The sequence below is a fragment of the Leucoraja erinacea genome, chromosome 29, assembly GCF_028641065.1.
Source record: "Leucoraja erinacea ecotype New England chromosome 29, Leri_hhj_1, whole genome shotgun sequence".
Taxonomy (NCBI): domain Eukaryota; kingdom Metazoa; phylum Chordata; class Chondrichthyes; order Rajiformes; family Rajidae; genus Leucoraja; species Leucoraja erinaceus.
The window spans coordinates 13,927,557-13,941,356 of NC_073405.1; the positions used below are offsets into that span (position 1 = coordinate 13,927,557).

The window sequence follows — 13,800 nt, forward strand, 5'->3', positions numbered from 1 at the left end:
CGCACTGTAACTCTAAACTCATCTAATTAATCAAGTAAAAATGCATGTTTTAGTTGCAGTAACCATGAATGTACCAGATTATCGCACCCCCCCCCCTCCACCCCCCTCCCCCATCTAAACTAAGCTAAAGAAAGGGCATCAAGAGCTGCAGATGGCCCGACCACATCTGTGTGTTTGGCAGATGTCTCCCGCCCAGTCGGACAACTCTTGGTCCACGGGGTCCAGGATAATACTCTGCAAGGTGAACGGCCCTTTGCTATTCATTCCTCTAACCATGCGCTTTCAAATACATGGGCTTCATGCAAATTTCTTTCACACTTGAGACCGAGGAACGTTGCCAGTTGTGGCCAGGGGATCAAAATAGACACAAGAATCAGGAACAGAAACAGAAGCTGTGGTGCTGGGAAGACATCGGTAGCTGACACTGAGGCTATGGCTTTATCAGTAATTCGCCGGTGGCAGTTTCTCAGCAAGCCAGCGGAACTCATCAATCCTTCCCCCAAACCCTTGCTCTGATGCCTCCACAACTCCACCCAACCCCAGCTCATGAGGATCCTCAAGAGGCCTGACATTCGTCACATGCCCTGGTGGTATTGGAGTACAACGTGTGACCCATCTGTGAAATCTCTCACAGTCCAGTCCAGTCCAGTCCCTGCCCCTGAGGGTGGGGGGGGGGGGGGGGGGGGGGACTCCCCACCAACAACGCCCCAGCCTGTGAACGAGGTGGGCCGGCCAAACTGACACCGAGCCAACTACCTCTTTCTTATAAACAGGAACTGTCGACTGGAATCGGAAAGTGTAGCAAGTAAGCCGGCTTAGAGAAGAGAAGAGTTAGATTGGAAGAATGCCTTCATTTATATATAGTCTTACACATCCCCTTTTGATCACTGCAAAATGCATCACAGTGAAGCCACCATGTTAAAAATCATGACATAGTAGGTTGAGGCCATTCTGCACATTGAGCCTGCTCCACCATTCAATCATGGCTAATCTATTTTCCCTTTCAACCCCATTCTCCTGACTTCTCCCCGTAACCTTTGATGCCCTTACTAATAAAGAACCTATCAATCTCCACTTTAAAAATTCCCATTGACTTGGCCTGCTGTGGCAGTGAATCCCATAGATTCACCACCCTCTGGCTAAAGAAATTTCTCCTCGTCTCCATTCTAAAAGTACGACCTTTAATTCTGAGACCGTACCCTCGGGTCCTTGGCTAGTGGAAACATCACATTCACTCTGGCCCTTTTAGACTTCGAGAAAGTCGAGGCTTTACAGGCACCGGGACAGAGTGGAGATTAACGAGCTGGCACAGCTTCAATGGGCGTCATGGCCTCCTTCAATAAGCGACTTTCAGTCACTTGTTCCTAACAGGAGGTACAGACACGGTCACTCCATGTCTGTGGTTCACCAAAACCAACGACAAAGGCCAGCGGGCAAGTTGCCATGATTTCATAGGCCTCCTCACCATCAAATGGATCTACAAGAGTCGCTGCCTCAAAAAGGCAGCTGGCATCACCAGAGACCCGCACCACCCTGGCCACGCTCTCATTTCACTCCTGCCATTGGGAAGAAGGTATAGGAGCCTGAAAACAAATGTCCAGGTTCAGGAACAGCTTCTTCCTTAAGGGCCTGTCCCACGAGCATGCGGCAAGCGCGACCAAACCGGACGCGGGGGCCACGCGGAGGTCGAGTGAGTGACGTGAAATTCGAGCGAAGTCCACGGGAAGTTCGTGCATGACGTACGGCATCAAGACGCTGCGTATGCCCATCAAGGCAGTGCGTACGGCGTCGAGGCGACTACGGGCCGGCAGGCCTTTGCCGCGCGGAATTTTTGAACTGTCAGTTTATCGGAGCCCCGAGCGATGTCGGGACAACTCCATACGGCTCCGGTGATCAAAGTGGGACCGGCCCCGCGAGGCCGTACGGCTCAAGCGACCACGTTAGGTCGTACTTGCCGCCTGCAGTCGCATGCTCGTGGGACAGGCCCTTTATAATCATCAGCGTATTGAACACCACAATCTGTAAATAGGCTCCAAACTATATGGAAGGGGACATTTCTTTTGACCTTACACTATTATTATGTCTGTTTATGTACTGAATATTTTTAATAATTTATTATGGGTTTTACAGAGTACTATGTTTACATATCAATTGTGCTGCTGTAAGTAAGAATTTCATTGTTCCGTTTCGGGACATACGGCAATAAAACACTCTTGACTTTTGAATCTTGACTTGGTTCTGATAAAGAGAGTCGTAAGGAAGGTCACCATATGATTGGCCCAGTGCGATACAAGTTTAGCCGTGTATTTACTTTAGAGACACAGCGCATAAACAGGCCCTTCGGCCCACCGTGTCCATGCCGACCAATGCATCATCCAGTACACGAGCACTGTCCTACACACAAGGGACAATTCCCAATTTTTTCACTGAAGCTAATTAACCTACAAACCTACATGTCTTCGGATTGTGGAAGGAAACTGGAGCAGCGGAAAAAAATCTACATGGTCACAAGGGGAACGTACAAACTCTGTACCGGATGGAACCCTGGGCTCTGGCCCATAAGGCAGCAACTCTCCCGCTAAGCCCCACCTCTGCATCACTGCGCCGTACCTGAATGGGAAATTGTGGACACTTGCGACGTTAGCCCTGATGAATGAGCGTTTCGGGATACGATCGGCAATGGTCCTCGGTTTAGGATGGACCCGGTGGGGTTGCTGTAGGACAGGCCAGTAGCGTTCTGTGCTGCCGACAGAAGAGACATGTCGTGGTTCAACAGGGCACCTGGCTGGGAAAGAAAGACACAGATGATGGAGGGGAGGCAGAGGGAGCAACTAATCGCAATGTAAACTCTTCGCTGCAAATCATCGTGGTACAAAAATAAGACCTTCCACAAATAGAGAACGTTATCACAGGAAAACAAGCTGCATCATATCTCAAGAGAATAACCCACGCCACTAAATGAGATATCAGTGCAGCCGACCAAGGGGTTTCATTGAATTGGACTGAGGAAAGGAACTTTTGAAGCCGTGTGCTCAGGGTAGCTGAAGAATTGCCAGGACAGACAGAAGTGTAGATGTTGGGCTGAGAAATGGAAGTGAAAACAAGGATGCGAATTACAAAACCAGGGTGCTGTCCAGCTAGGGGTCAGGGGGAGGTCAGAGAGTTCAAGGGGCAAAGGTCGAGCTGGGTGGCACATTGTAGGCTCCAGAATTTGTGGCGCAAATTAGTTCTAGATTGTAATGTAAGAGGGGAGCATGTGGAGCCATCAAATAACCAGTAAAAAAGACCCACTCTCCGAAATTAGTGTTTCCATTAATGGGAGAGTCTAGGACCAGAGCTCATAGCCTCAAAATAAAAGGACGTATATTTAGAAAGGGGATGAGGAACTTCTTTAGTCAGAGGGTGGTGAATCTGTGAGGGGGGGGGGGGGGGGGGGGGTGAGCGGTGCCTCGGGGGGGGGGGGAGAGGGGGGAGGGGGGGGGGGTCGGTGCTGGGACCACCGCCGTGTCTCACCTGTCACACCATCTGCACAGGAATGTGAATGCGGATGAGGCAGCATCTATGGAGCGGTAGGCATGCTCGAGTCTGAAGAAGGGTCAAACTCAGACATAGATGCTGCCTCACACATTGAGTTTCTCCAGCATTTTTGTCTACATTGCCATTTAAAATTGTGTGCGATGGGCTTAAACCAATCAAGTTGGTCGTTCTTTACTGGGAAACCCGCCAACAGGCAACTATTCTCATTGGTGAGCGTGGAAGAGTGTGACTTCATTTATTTCTGTATATTAAAAAAAAAAATTTTGAGCATGAGAAATTCTGTCATCGTTGTGAGAGCGTGAGAATTTCATGTAATGCGTGACTCTCACGCTCAACGCGTGAGAGTTGGCAGCCCTGAACTGTTAACCCTGTTTCTCTCGTCACAGAAGCTGCCTGATCAGCCGAGTATTTCTATCATTATTGGTTTCATTTCAGGCTTGCAGCATCTGCAGCTTGTTGAAGCAGGTCTCAGGCAGCAGCAGTGTTCAGGGCAGCAGGGGCCGCGATCGACAGCACTACTGATAGGATGCTTCCAGCACACTGAGCCGCTGAATATTTTCATGTTAAAGGGCATTCTGCAGAGGACTGTTTTTTTGTCCTTATACGGCCTGGTCTCTTCCACTGCTCCATACTGAACAACGTGCCAGGGAATTTGATGGTTCAATGGAGATTTGGGATCAAAATCCCAGGAGGTGTTGTAGGCGGAGAACAGAATGGGGCAGAGAGCAAAGAGTGATGGTTGACTCCGCACCCTCTTGGTACACAGGGGTAGCTGTCAGGGTGACCAGCGTCTGTGGGTCACTGACCCTCACACACACACACATGCCCTCACACACACACATACCCTCACACACACACACACACACACACACACACTCACACTGATCCTCATACTGACCCTCACATACACGCTCATACTGAGCCTCACTAACCGTGACAGACCCTCACACCTACCCTCGCACACCCATCCTCGCACACCCGCCCTCGCACACCCATCCTCGCACACACGCCCTCGCGCACACGCCCTCGCGCACACGCCCTCGCGCACACGCCCTCACATCGGTCAGCGTAGACCCGTCCACCGTCACCCGTGGGTCAGGGGAGACTGGGACCCCGGGGGTGGGGGCCGATATTTAACCTGACGGCTGACACAGACACTCAGCCTCACCGGCTGGTCCCCTGGTGGGAGTTCAGGCAGCGGCCCGCACTTCACCGTCTCCGCCACCTGAGGCTGCTAGTGAGCAATGGTGGAGGAAACACAATATCCAGACACCAACTCCAAGCCACTTCCCCTCATCTCCCTCCCCTCACCCCCATCACCCCCTCACCTCAGCCCACTCCACCCCTCCCAACCCCAACATACCTCCCACACCCCCACCCTTCACCCACCCACCCCACCCCCGAAACATCTAAAAAGTGCTCATCTCCTTTAGACTGTGCCCTTTCACCTTAAAGTTATGTTCCCTAGTATTTGATATTTCCACCCTGGGGAAAAGGTTCTGACTGTCTTTGTCCCTTCTAATTATATCTACTTCTATCAGGTCTCCCCTCCACCTCCGATGCTGCAGAGAAAACAATGCCAGGTAGTTCATCCTCTAATCCTGACTTATCTCCTTTACCTCTGAATCATCTGGGTAAGTGGAGAGAATTCCACCACACTCCAGCCCTGCACTTGTTAATGGTGGAGGGCTTTTGTAGAGTTGAGGAGTGAATCACTCTTCACAAGACCCCATCCTGTGACCTGCTGTTGCGGCCAGGGTGGGATGTATCTAATAAATACCTGTTGCAATGACAACTCTTTGTCTCTCTGCTGTTGGACCTTAGGCCAGATCGCCTGGAAACTTCCCCAGACTTCCCCAGCCAAGGAGATTTGGTATAAAACTTGTACAATTTACAATACATGGTCATATCAGGAAAGCATCAATTTCAAGAGCACCTCTGGTGCAGCAGAATCATCCTTTGTTGGTTCGCAGCAAGTAAACAACAAATCTGTCGCGGAGAACAGGAAGCTGACTGGGACCAGCCAGAGATCAGAAAGCAATGTTTTAAAGGAAAAATTAGACACAGTCCGGGAGGAGTTCAGCGATTCAGGCAGCATCCCTGGAGAACATGGATAGATGATGTTTCAGGATGAGGCCCTTCTTCAGATTGGTGCAGGTTTTTTAAGGAGCCCGAGAGAAAAATGAGCTGTGGGAGGATTTAGGGGCACGGGGTGGGGGGGGGGGGGGGGGGGGGGGGTCAGAACTTGGGATGAGGCAGATGAAGAAAGAGCCATCAACAGTGGAGCGATTGTGTTCGGGAATGTATAATGGTCCAGAATTGGAGGATTGTACTGAAGCATGTTCAGACATGTAGTTACACAAAAAACAATACTCAGAGTGAGATGATGGAAAATGCACTTTGCATGCAGTTTGTATCTTGCGATTCAAGGGACTTGCGGGGCTTGCTCTTGGCTGTGGGGAACAGGGACAAACGGAGCAGGGTCAATCGCGGGCGGTTCTAGTTGTGCAACACTGGCAGCAGGCCAGAAATGAACACCTTGGAACTATCAGGCTTGAGGTGGGTTGAAGTGGGTAGATTTCAGAAGGGAGAGAAGCTAAACGACTGAAAGAAAGATAAAGCACTCTGATTTACTTACACAAACCCTTTGTCTGTTGTTCATTTGAGTCACCATTTCGTACTTCCTATATTTGTCGTTAACGTCCAAGCCCGGCTCCATCGAGTCCTCGATTTCTGGGTCTGGGCTCTCGCAGCCGTTCAAACCTTTCTTCCTTAGTGTCTAAGCAGAATCAGAGTTTCAAAGTTGCAACATCACGTCTCCTTGGAGTAATCTCTAGTGCCCTGGCACGACTGCGGAGACCATTGAAGCTGGGTGTCTGTCACCCCCCCCAGTCAATGTCTAGAGTGAACCTCACCAATCTTGTGGGAAGCCTTTGGGAAGATATGGCTCTAGTGAATGGATGGAGAAGAAGGGGAAGGGTTGATGAGGTCAGTGGACACGGTGACGGGAAGACTCCAGTCCTTGCATAAGAGTATAAGTGGGCCATTGACCGTCCACCCCTGGACTCTGCTCTCCCACTCAGTAACGTCTCACTTCCAGCTTCCCGTTGGGTCTCCCAATCACCCATCCTCTCTGGGCCTAGGCCTTGAACACGCTCAGTGCCCCTGGGCTCACAACTCGGGGGAGAACTCCCGAGATACACCAAGTGCTCTAGTAACTGAGCAGGTCAAACAGCACCTCTGGAGGACATGGATAGGAGACGTTTTGGCTCGTGACCCTTCTTCAGACTGATGGTAGTGGGGGGGGGGGGGGGGGGGGGGGGGGGGGGGGGGGGGGGGGAGGTGGTCCAGTCCAGAAACATCATTCATCCATTAACTCCAGAGATGCTGGCTGAACCACTGAACTACTCAAGTACTTTGAGTCTTTTTTTTGTAGTTTCTTGTCTCTCCAGAGATTCACTTCACGTTGAGAGATGTCAGGCCTCAGTGAGCGACTCCTTGCCCTGAGCCTGTGTCCCCCCCAGCCCTGGACTCACCAGCCCCTTCCTCTATAGGGGCCAAATGCAGGCGGGACTAGTGTGGATGGGGCATCTTCGTGAGCATGGACAGGTTTCTGTGTCGAAGGACTCTCTGATTCTTGGACCCAGCCGTGACTTTGGGCCGCTCGGGGCTGAGCAGCCCCTGTTGGGGGGGGGGGGGGGGGGGGGGGGGGGGGGGGGGGGGGGGGTGGGTGGTGGAGATAGCTCAGGTGGGTGGGGTGGGGGTGCCACACTCTTACCTCCAGGATGTCGGAGTTGGTGCGGCTCTCGTGGGGCTCGCTGTACTCCGTGTACTTGAGCAGCACCCGGTCCATGTCGGTGCTGGCGTATTGGAACAGCCGGTTGGTGCTGTTGAAGATGATGAGGGCGATCTCGCAGTCACACAGCACGCTCAACTCGTACGCCTTCTTCATCAGCCCAAACTTACGCTTGGTGAACGTCACCTGTGGAGGGGGGCAAAGGTCAAAGATCAGCAGGACCCTGCCGGGCGTGAGCGGGGGATGGGGGAGGGAAAACGGGGAGAATTGGGACTGAAAACATCATCAGGGGAACTCAACCCAGCACTGAGTTTACCCAAAGTAACCAGCGTTCATCTTCGAGATAAACAGAGTTCCGACTCTCCCAGCCAGCCAAAATAACAACAATCTTTGCATTTATACCATCTATACAGCGGAAAAACATTTAAAACCACACGACAGTGGAGGTAGTCGAGGCAGGTACAATAATAATATTTAAAAGACATTCGGACAGGTACATAGATAGGGAAGGTTTAGAGGGATATGGGCCAAATGCAGGCAAGTGGGACCAGCAGAGATGGGGTATCTTGGTCAGCATGGGCGAGTTGGGCCAAAGGGCCTGTTTCTGCACTGCATAACTCTAGGACCGGAAGGCTGTCCCCCATGTCCAGCTGGGAATGACAGGGCCAGGATTACAGCATGACCACCCTTCTGCACACCCTGGATGGGAATTCTGGAGCAGAGAGGAATTGACGGAGCAGAAGCATCTCAACCAGACAGCTGCAGTGTGGCCTATGAATCTGGTCCGTCACTTCCGGTTTAGTTCAGTTTAGTTTATTGCCATGTTCACAGCGAGGTACAATGAAAGTTGTTTTGTTGCGTGCTATCCAGTCAGCAGAAAGACTACACTGTGTACATGGTTACAATCAAGCAGTCCACTGAGATGCTGCCTGACCCTCTGAGTTACTCTCACATTTTATGCCTATCTTCAGTATAAACAGTTCCTTCCTACACCAAGAACAATGTGGATGGCTCAGCTCGACACTGGTGAGGAGGATAAATGGAAACCTTGCCAGCTACCTTGACATTCAGTGAAGCAGGCAGGACAGCAACTTGCAAACCTGCAGGGTGAGCTCATGCGAGTGGGCACATTGGGCGAACGAGCTGCCTCTGCAGTGTGATGCAGTGACGTTTGTTCACCGTGGGTACAGTGTGTGCGGGGGAGGCTAGGCCACCTCTCCCACTCACTGCATGCAGAGGCTCGACACAAAGGGCTGGTGTCAGACCACAAAAAGTGCCCTGGCAGCGTGGCTGTGACTCTGCACGTACAGCATGAGGCCGATGACACAGTCTGCACGGCAGCCCACCACGCCTTGCACCCCCGTGTAGAATCTGCCTTCACGCGGGCCAGCAGCCAGCAACACAGGGTCAGAGCATAGGAGCCCTTGCATTAACATCAGTGCCAAATGCAGAAGTTAAATCAGTGAGTAATCTCTATAATCTCCTCCAGCCACAGAGCACTTCAGGATCTTGGTGTTCCTGTAATTACTGCCTCCTGACCCCCCGCAGCTCCCATCTCCCCACTATCTCCCCACAAGCCTTCAGCTGCCATGGAATTCTCTCCATCGACCACCCCCCTCTCTCTTGCTTTCAGATGCCCCTGACAATGCCTCTCTTTCACACTGTGCCTGACCATTCACTCCAGCTCAACATCCGTCTGCCTGATCTCACCCAGAGAAGCACTCGGGCCGTTTCATGACAGCACAGCGTGCGGGAGTGCCCAGGAATTAAAGGCAAAGCTATTGCACACCGCTAAAGAACTTTAAAAGTTTTACAGAGATTTAACTCTGTTCTTGGCTGTTTATCAAGCGAGGCCATTGTGGGCAGGAGCATCAGAAAACAAGTAGAGAGGGTAGTAAGGAAGGCATAGGGTGCGCTTGTATTTATTGCGAGGGGCATTGAAGATTAGAGTCAGGAAGTCATGATGCAGCTCTATGGCCACATCAGGAGTATTGCGCGTAGTTTTGGTCGCCCCCATTACAGGAAGGATGTGGAGGTTTTGGAGAGGGTGCAGAGCTTTATCACAATGCTGCCTGGATTAGAGGGTTTCAGCTACAAGGAGAGGTTGGATAAACTTGGATTGTTTTCTCCGGAACATCAAAGGTTGAGGGGAGGGAAGAGTTGATACAAGAATGCTCAATTATGAGGGGCATTGAGAGGGGAGCTAGTCAGAACGTTATCCCAGGCATAGCAAAAGTTGAGAGGTGAAAGGTTGAATGGAGATGTTTTTTTACACAGATAGTGATGGGGTCTAACATGCACTGCCAGTGGTGGTGGTGGTGGAGGCAGATATGATGGTGGCATTTAAGAGGCTTTTAGATAGGCACATGGAAGTGACGGATCATGTGCAGGCAGATGAGTTTAATTTAACTTGGCATCATGTTCGGCACAAACATGTGGGCCGAAGGGCCAGTCCCTCTGTTGTATTGTTCTACGTATAGGAAGGAACTGTAGATGTTAGTTTAAACCAAAGATAGACACAAAAAGCTGGAGTAATTCGGCGGGTCAGACGGAATCTCTGGAGAAAAGGAATGGGTGACTTTTTGGGTGGAGACCGTTCTTCAGACTGAGGAGGGGAAAGGAAAGAGAGATAGATGGTGAGAGATATAGAACTAATGAATGAAAGATGTGCAAAAAATTAAAGATGATAAAGGAAACAGTGGCCTAGGTGAGAAGGAGTACAGTGTCAATGTTCTATGATCTACTGTAGGTAATACTGCCAACAGCTCCAGAAGTGTTTGTGACTGATAATTCAAAGGCTTGAGTACATCTGGGGGTTACTGGGTGACTCTGGCATCAGAGAGGCAGGAATGCAACATGGATCACTGGCAGTGACTGGTGCAGTCGATGCTCCTCCGCTTCTCCGTGAGAGGAACCGATTGTGCAAGTGGTGACCAGCTCATGGTGTGACACGCACAGCGCACTGGGTCTGCACGCTAGGACACTCCCGTCCCAATAAGGCAGGACATTTCTTAAAGTCTTTCCTCCAGACGCAGGGTCACCCTCACTGACCTCACACCATCATCACATCCCATAATTGTACGCCAGAGACAGCGAGCTAAAGGTGTGCTGTCTCAGTTTATCAATTTGCGGCATGGTGGCACAGTTGCTGCCTTACAGCGTCAGATTCCCGGGTTCGATCCTGACCATGGGTGCTGCCTGTACTGAGTTTGTACGCTCTCCTCGTGACCTGCGCGGATTTTCTGCGGGATCTCCGGGTTCCTCCCACACTACAAAGATGTACAAGTTTGTCGGTTAGTTGCTTAGTAATATTGTAAATTGGTCCTAGTTTGTGTACGGGTTGGACAGGCTAGATGCAGGAAGATTGTTCCCGATGTTGGGGAAGTCCAGAACAAGGGGTCACAGTTTAAGGATAAGGGGGAAGTGTTTGAGGACCGAGATGAGAAAAACATTTTTCACACAGAGAGTGGTGAATCTGTGGAATTCTCTGCCACAGAAGGAAGTTGAGGCCAGTTCATTGGCTAAATTTAAGAGGAGTTAGATGTGGCCCTTGTGGCTAAAGGGATCATGGGGTATGGAGAGAAGGCGGGTTCAGGATACCGAGTTGGATGATCAGCCATGATCATATTGAATGGCGGTGCAGGCTCAAAGGGCCGAATGGCCTACTCCTGCACCTATTTTCTATGTTTCTATCTTTCTATGTGTGGGATAGTGTAAGTATGCAGAGATCGCTGATCAGTCCGGACTCCGTGCCTATTTCTGCACTGTATCTCTAAACTAAACTAAGCTGCCAGTGCAAGAGTCACCAACCATTCACACTTATTCGATGTTATCTACTTTCTCATCCACTCCCTACAATTAGGGGCAATTTATAGAAGCCGATTATTGTACAAGCCCACTGTGGTGTAGACAAGGAAACCAGAGGGCCCAGAGGAAACCCATGCAGTCACAGGGAGAACCTGCAAACTCCACACAGACAGCACCCGAGGTTAGGATCGAACGCAGATCACTACTAACTGTGCCACTGTGCCAGTGTTGCCGAGGAAAGGGATCCTCTCTCACCAGCCCGATCGACGGGATGGACCAGTGCCATTGTGAACATTGCACAGAGCCCAAGAAAAGGAACATATACACAGTTCCTTGTCACTCCCAGAACATCCCCCATCACAGTGTACATTTATAAATAAGATAGTTGTTAAAGAACGAATAAAAACGAGACAGAAACCGATACTTGGATGAGAACACCACAAACCAAAGATAGCGCAGATAATCGAGAGACTTCACACATGAGGGACGATCTCAGCTTCCTGGGGAAGTACCGCGATGGCTCCCACTGCCCAGTGCCTTCTCCGAGTGGCTGCTGCCTCATCCATCTTCTGACTGCTGACTCACAGCCAAACACCAGGGAAATTACATGCAAATCACATGGCTGTTGTTTTTAAAGTGAATTTGAAAACTGTGCTGCATCCCCTGGAAGGGATTTGGAAACTGAGAGTGAGACCTCCGCTGCCTTAGGACGTCCCAAAGCAATCTGGGGACAACGGGGGACCTTCCGGGTGGAGTCACCTGGGTAGCAGGGCAGCCAATGCCCAGCGTCAGCTCCCACGGGAGCAGAGCAGTATTGTGCGGGCGTCTAGGGCAGCACAGTGGCGCAGTGGTAGAGTTACTGCCTTACAGCGCCAGATACCCAGGTTCGATCCTGACTAAGGGTGCAGTCTGTAGGGAGTCCCAGGCCAAATCACTGGATGGATTTAAGAGAGTTAGATAGAGCTCTATGGGCTAGTGGAATCAAGGGATATGGGGAGAAGGCAGGCACAGGTTATTGATTGGGGACGATCAGCCATGATTGCAATGAATGGTGGTGTTGGCTTGAAGGGCCGAATGGCCTCCTCCTGCACCTATTTTCTATGTTTCTATGAGTTTGTACATTCTCCATGTGATCTCGTGGGTTTTCTCCGGGTGTTCAGTTTCCATCCACACTCCAAAGACATACAACTTTGTAGGTTAATTGGCTTCAGTAAAATGTAAAATTGACCCTAGTGTGCGTAGGATAGTATATCGGGTGATCGCTGGTCGGCATGGACTTGATGGGCTGAAGGGCCTGTTTCCAAGCTGTATTTCTAAAGTAAAGTCTAAAGTTTGGCTGAGTGGTGGTTGTGGGAGGGGCACTGGTGCAGGCACTCCCTGCTCCCTCATAGCTGAGCTCTGGGGTCCGTTACATCCACCCAGGGGAGCAGACGGGACGTCGGTCTAACGTCCCCACACCGCACTCAGGAAATGGAGCAAGCTCCAACAAACTGATACGCCACACTCAGTAGACTATCAGCCGGGAACATTGGACTGTGCAACAACTCACATGCTGCTGTCTGACAGAAGGTTGAGGAAATACATTGATCAGTACAGCACAGGAACAGGCCCACTAAATATTAACCCTGTTATCCTGTATCCATACACGGTGGATGATTAATTGTAATCATGTATGGTCTTTCCGCTGACTGGATAGCACGCACCAAAAACACATTTCACTGTACCTCGGCACACATAGCAATAAACTAAACTAAACTATGTCTGTGCTAAACATGATACCTGGTTAAACTAATCCCCTCGGCCTGCACATGATCCATGTCTGAAGAAGGGTTTCGGCCCGAAACGTTGCCTATTTCCTTCGCTCCATAGATGCTGCTGCACCCGCTGAGTTTCTCCAGCTTTTTTGTGTACCGTTCGATTTTCCAGCATCTGCAGTTCCTTCTTAAACATCCATACACTCCTGTTCCCTGCAATCTAAAAAATGTCACTATTGTATCCAAGATAATGGGGCACATCCTGGGCTGGTCATTCCTCCACCCTGTGTATTCCAGGCTCCTTCTGGATGGACTGATGTGAGGATGAAACCTTGCGGCACCACTCTGCTGGGCGTAGCTTGCCTCACAGAGACTAAGAGAGTCATACAGCATGGATAGACACAAAATGCTGGAGTAACTCAGCGGAACAGGCAGCTTCTCTGGGTAGAAGTTATGGGTCATGTTTCAGGTTGAGACCCTTCTTCAGATTGGAGAGTGTCTGAAGGGTCACGACACGAAACGTCACCCATTCCTTCTATCCAGAGTTGCTGTCTGGCCCACTGAGTTACTCCAGCATTTTGCATCTATCCGGTTTAGACCAGCATCTGCTGTTCCTTCCTACTCATACAGCATGGATACAGATCCATTGGCCCTACCTGCCCACACCGACCAACATGTCCCATCTACACTCGTGTCAACTGCCTGAGTTTGGCCCATATCCCTCTAAACCTCTCCTATCCATGTACCTATTCAATGTTCAACTACCTCCTCCAGCAGCTCATTCGATACATGCACCAACCTTTGTATAAAAAACGTACCCCTCTGGTTCCTGTTAAATCTTTTCCCCTTCACCTTAAACTTACGTCCTCTGTTTCTCGATTGCCCTACTCTGGGCAAGAGACTCTG

General features: G+C 50.5%; 1 protein-coding gene across 1 annotated transcript in view; it reads right to left on the bottom strand.

Moving 5' to 3' along the window:
- The window catches only part of mef2b (myocyte enhancer factor 2b), a 76,640-nt gene that overhangs the window by 17,066 nt on the left and 45,774 nt on the right, over window positions 1–13,800 (bottom strand). Inside the window, exons 3-5 of the mRNA XM_055658668.1 lie at window positions 7,316–7,519; window positions 6,176–6,316; window positions 2,611–2,785 (exon numbers count right to left, since the gene is read on the bottom strand). Coding sequence (XP_055514643.1) covers window positions 2,611–2,785; window positions 6,176–6,316; window positions 7,316–7,519 — 520 coding nt within the window. The remainder of the gene's footprint in view (window positions 1–2,610; window positions 2,786–6,175; window positions 6,317–7,315; window positions 7,520–13,800) is intronic.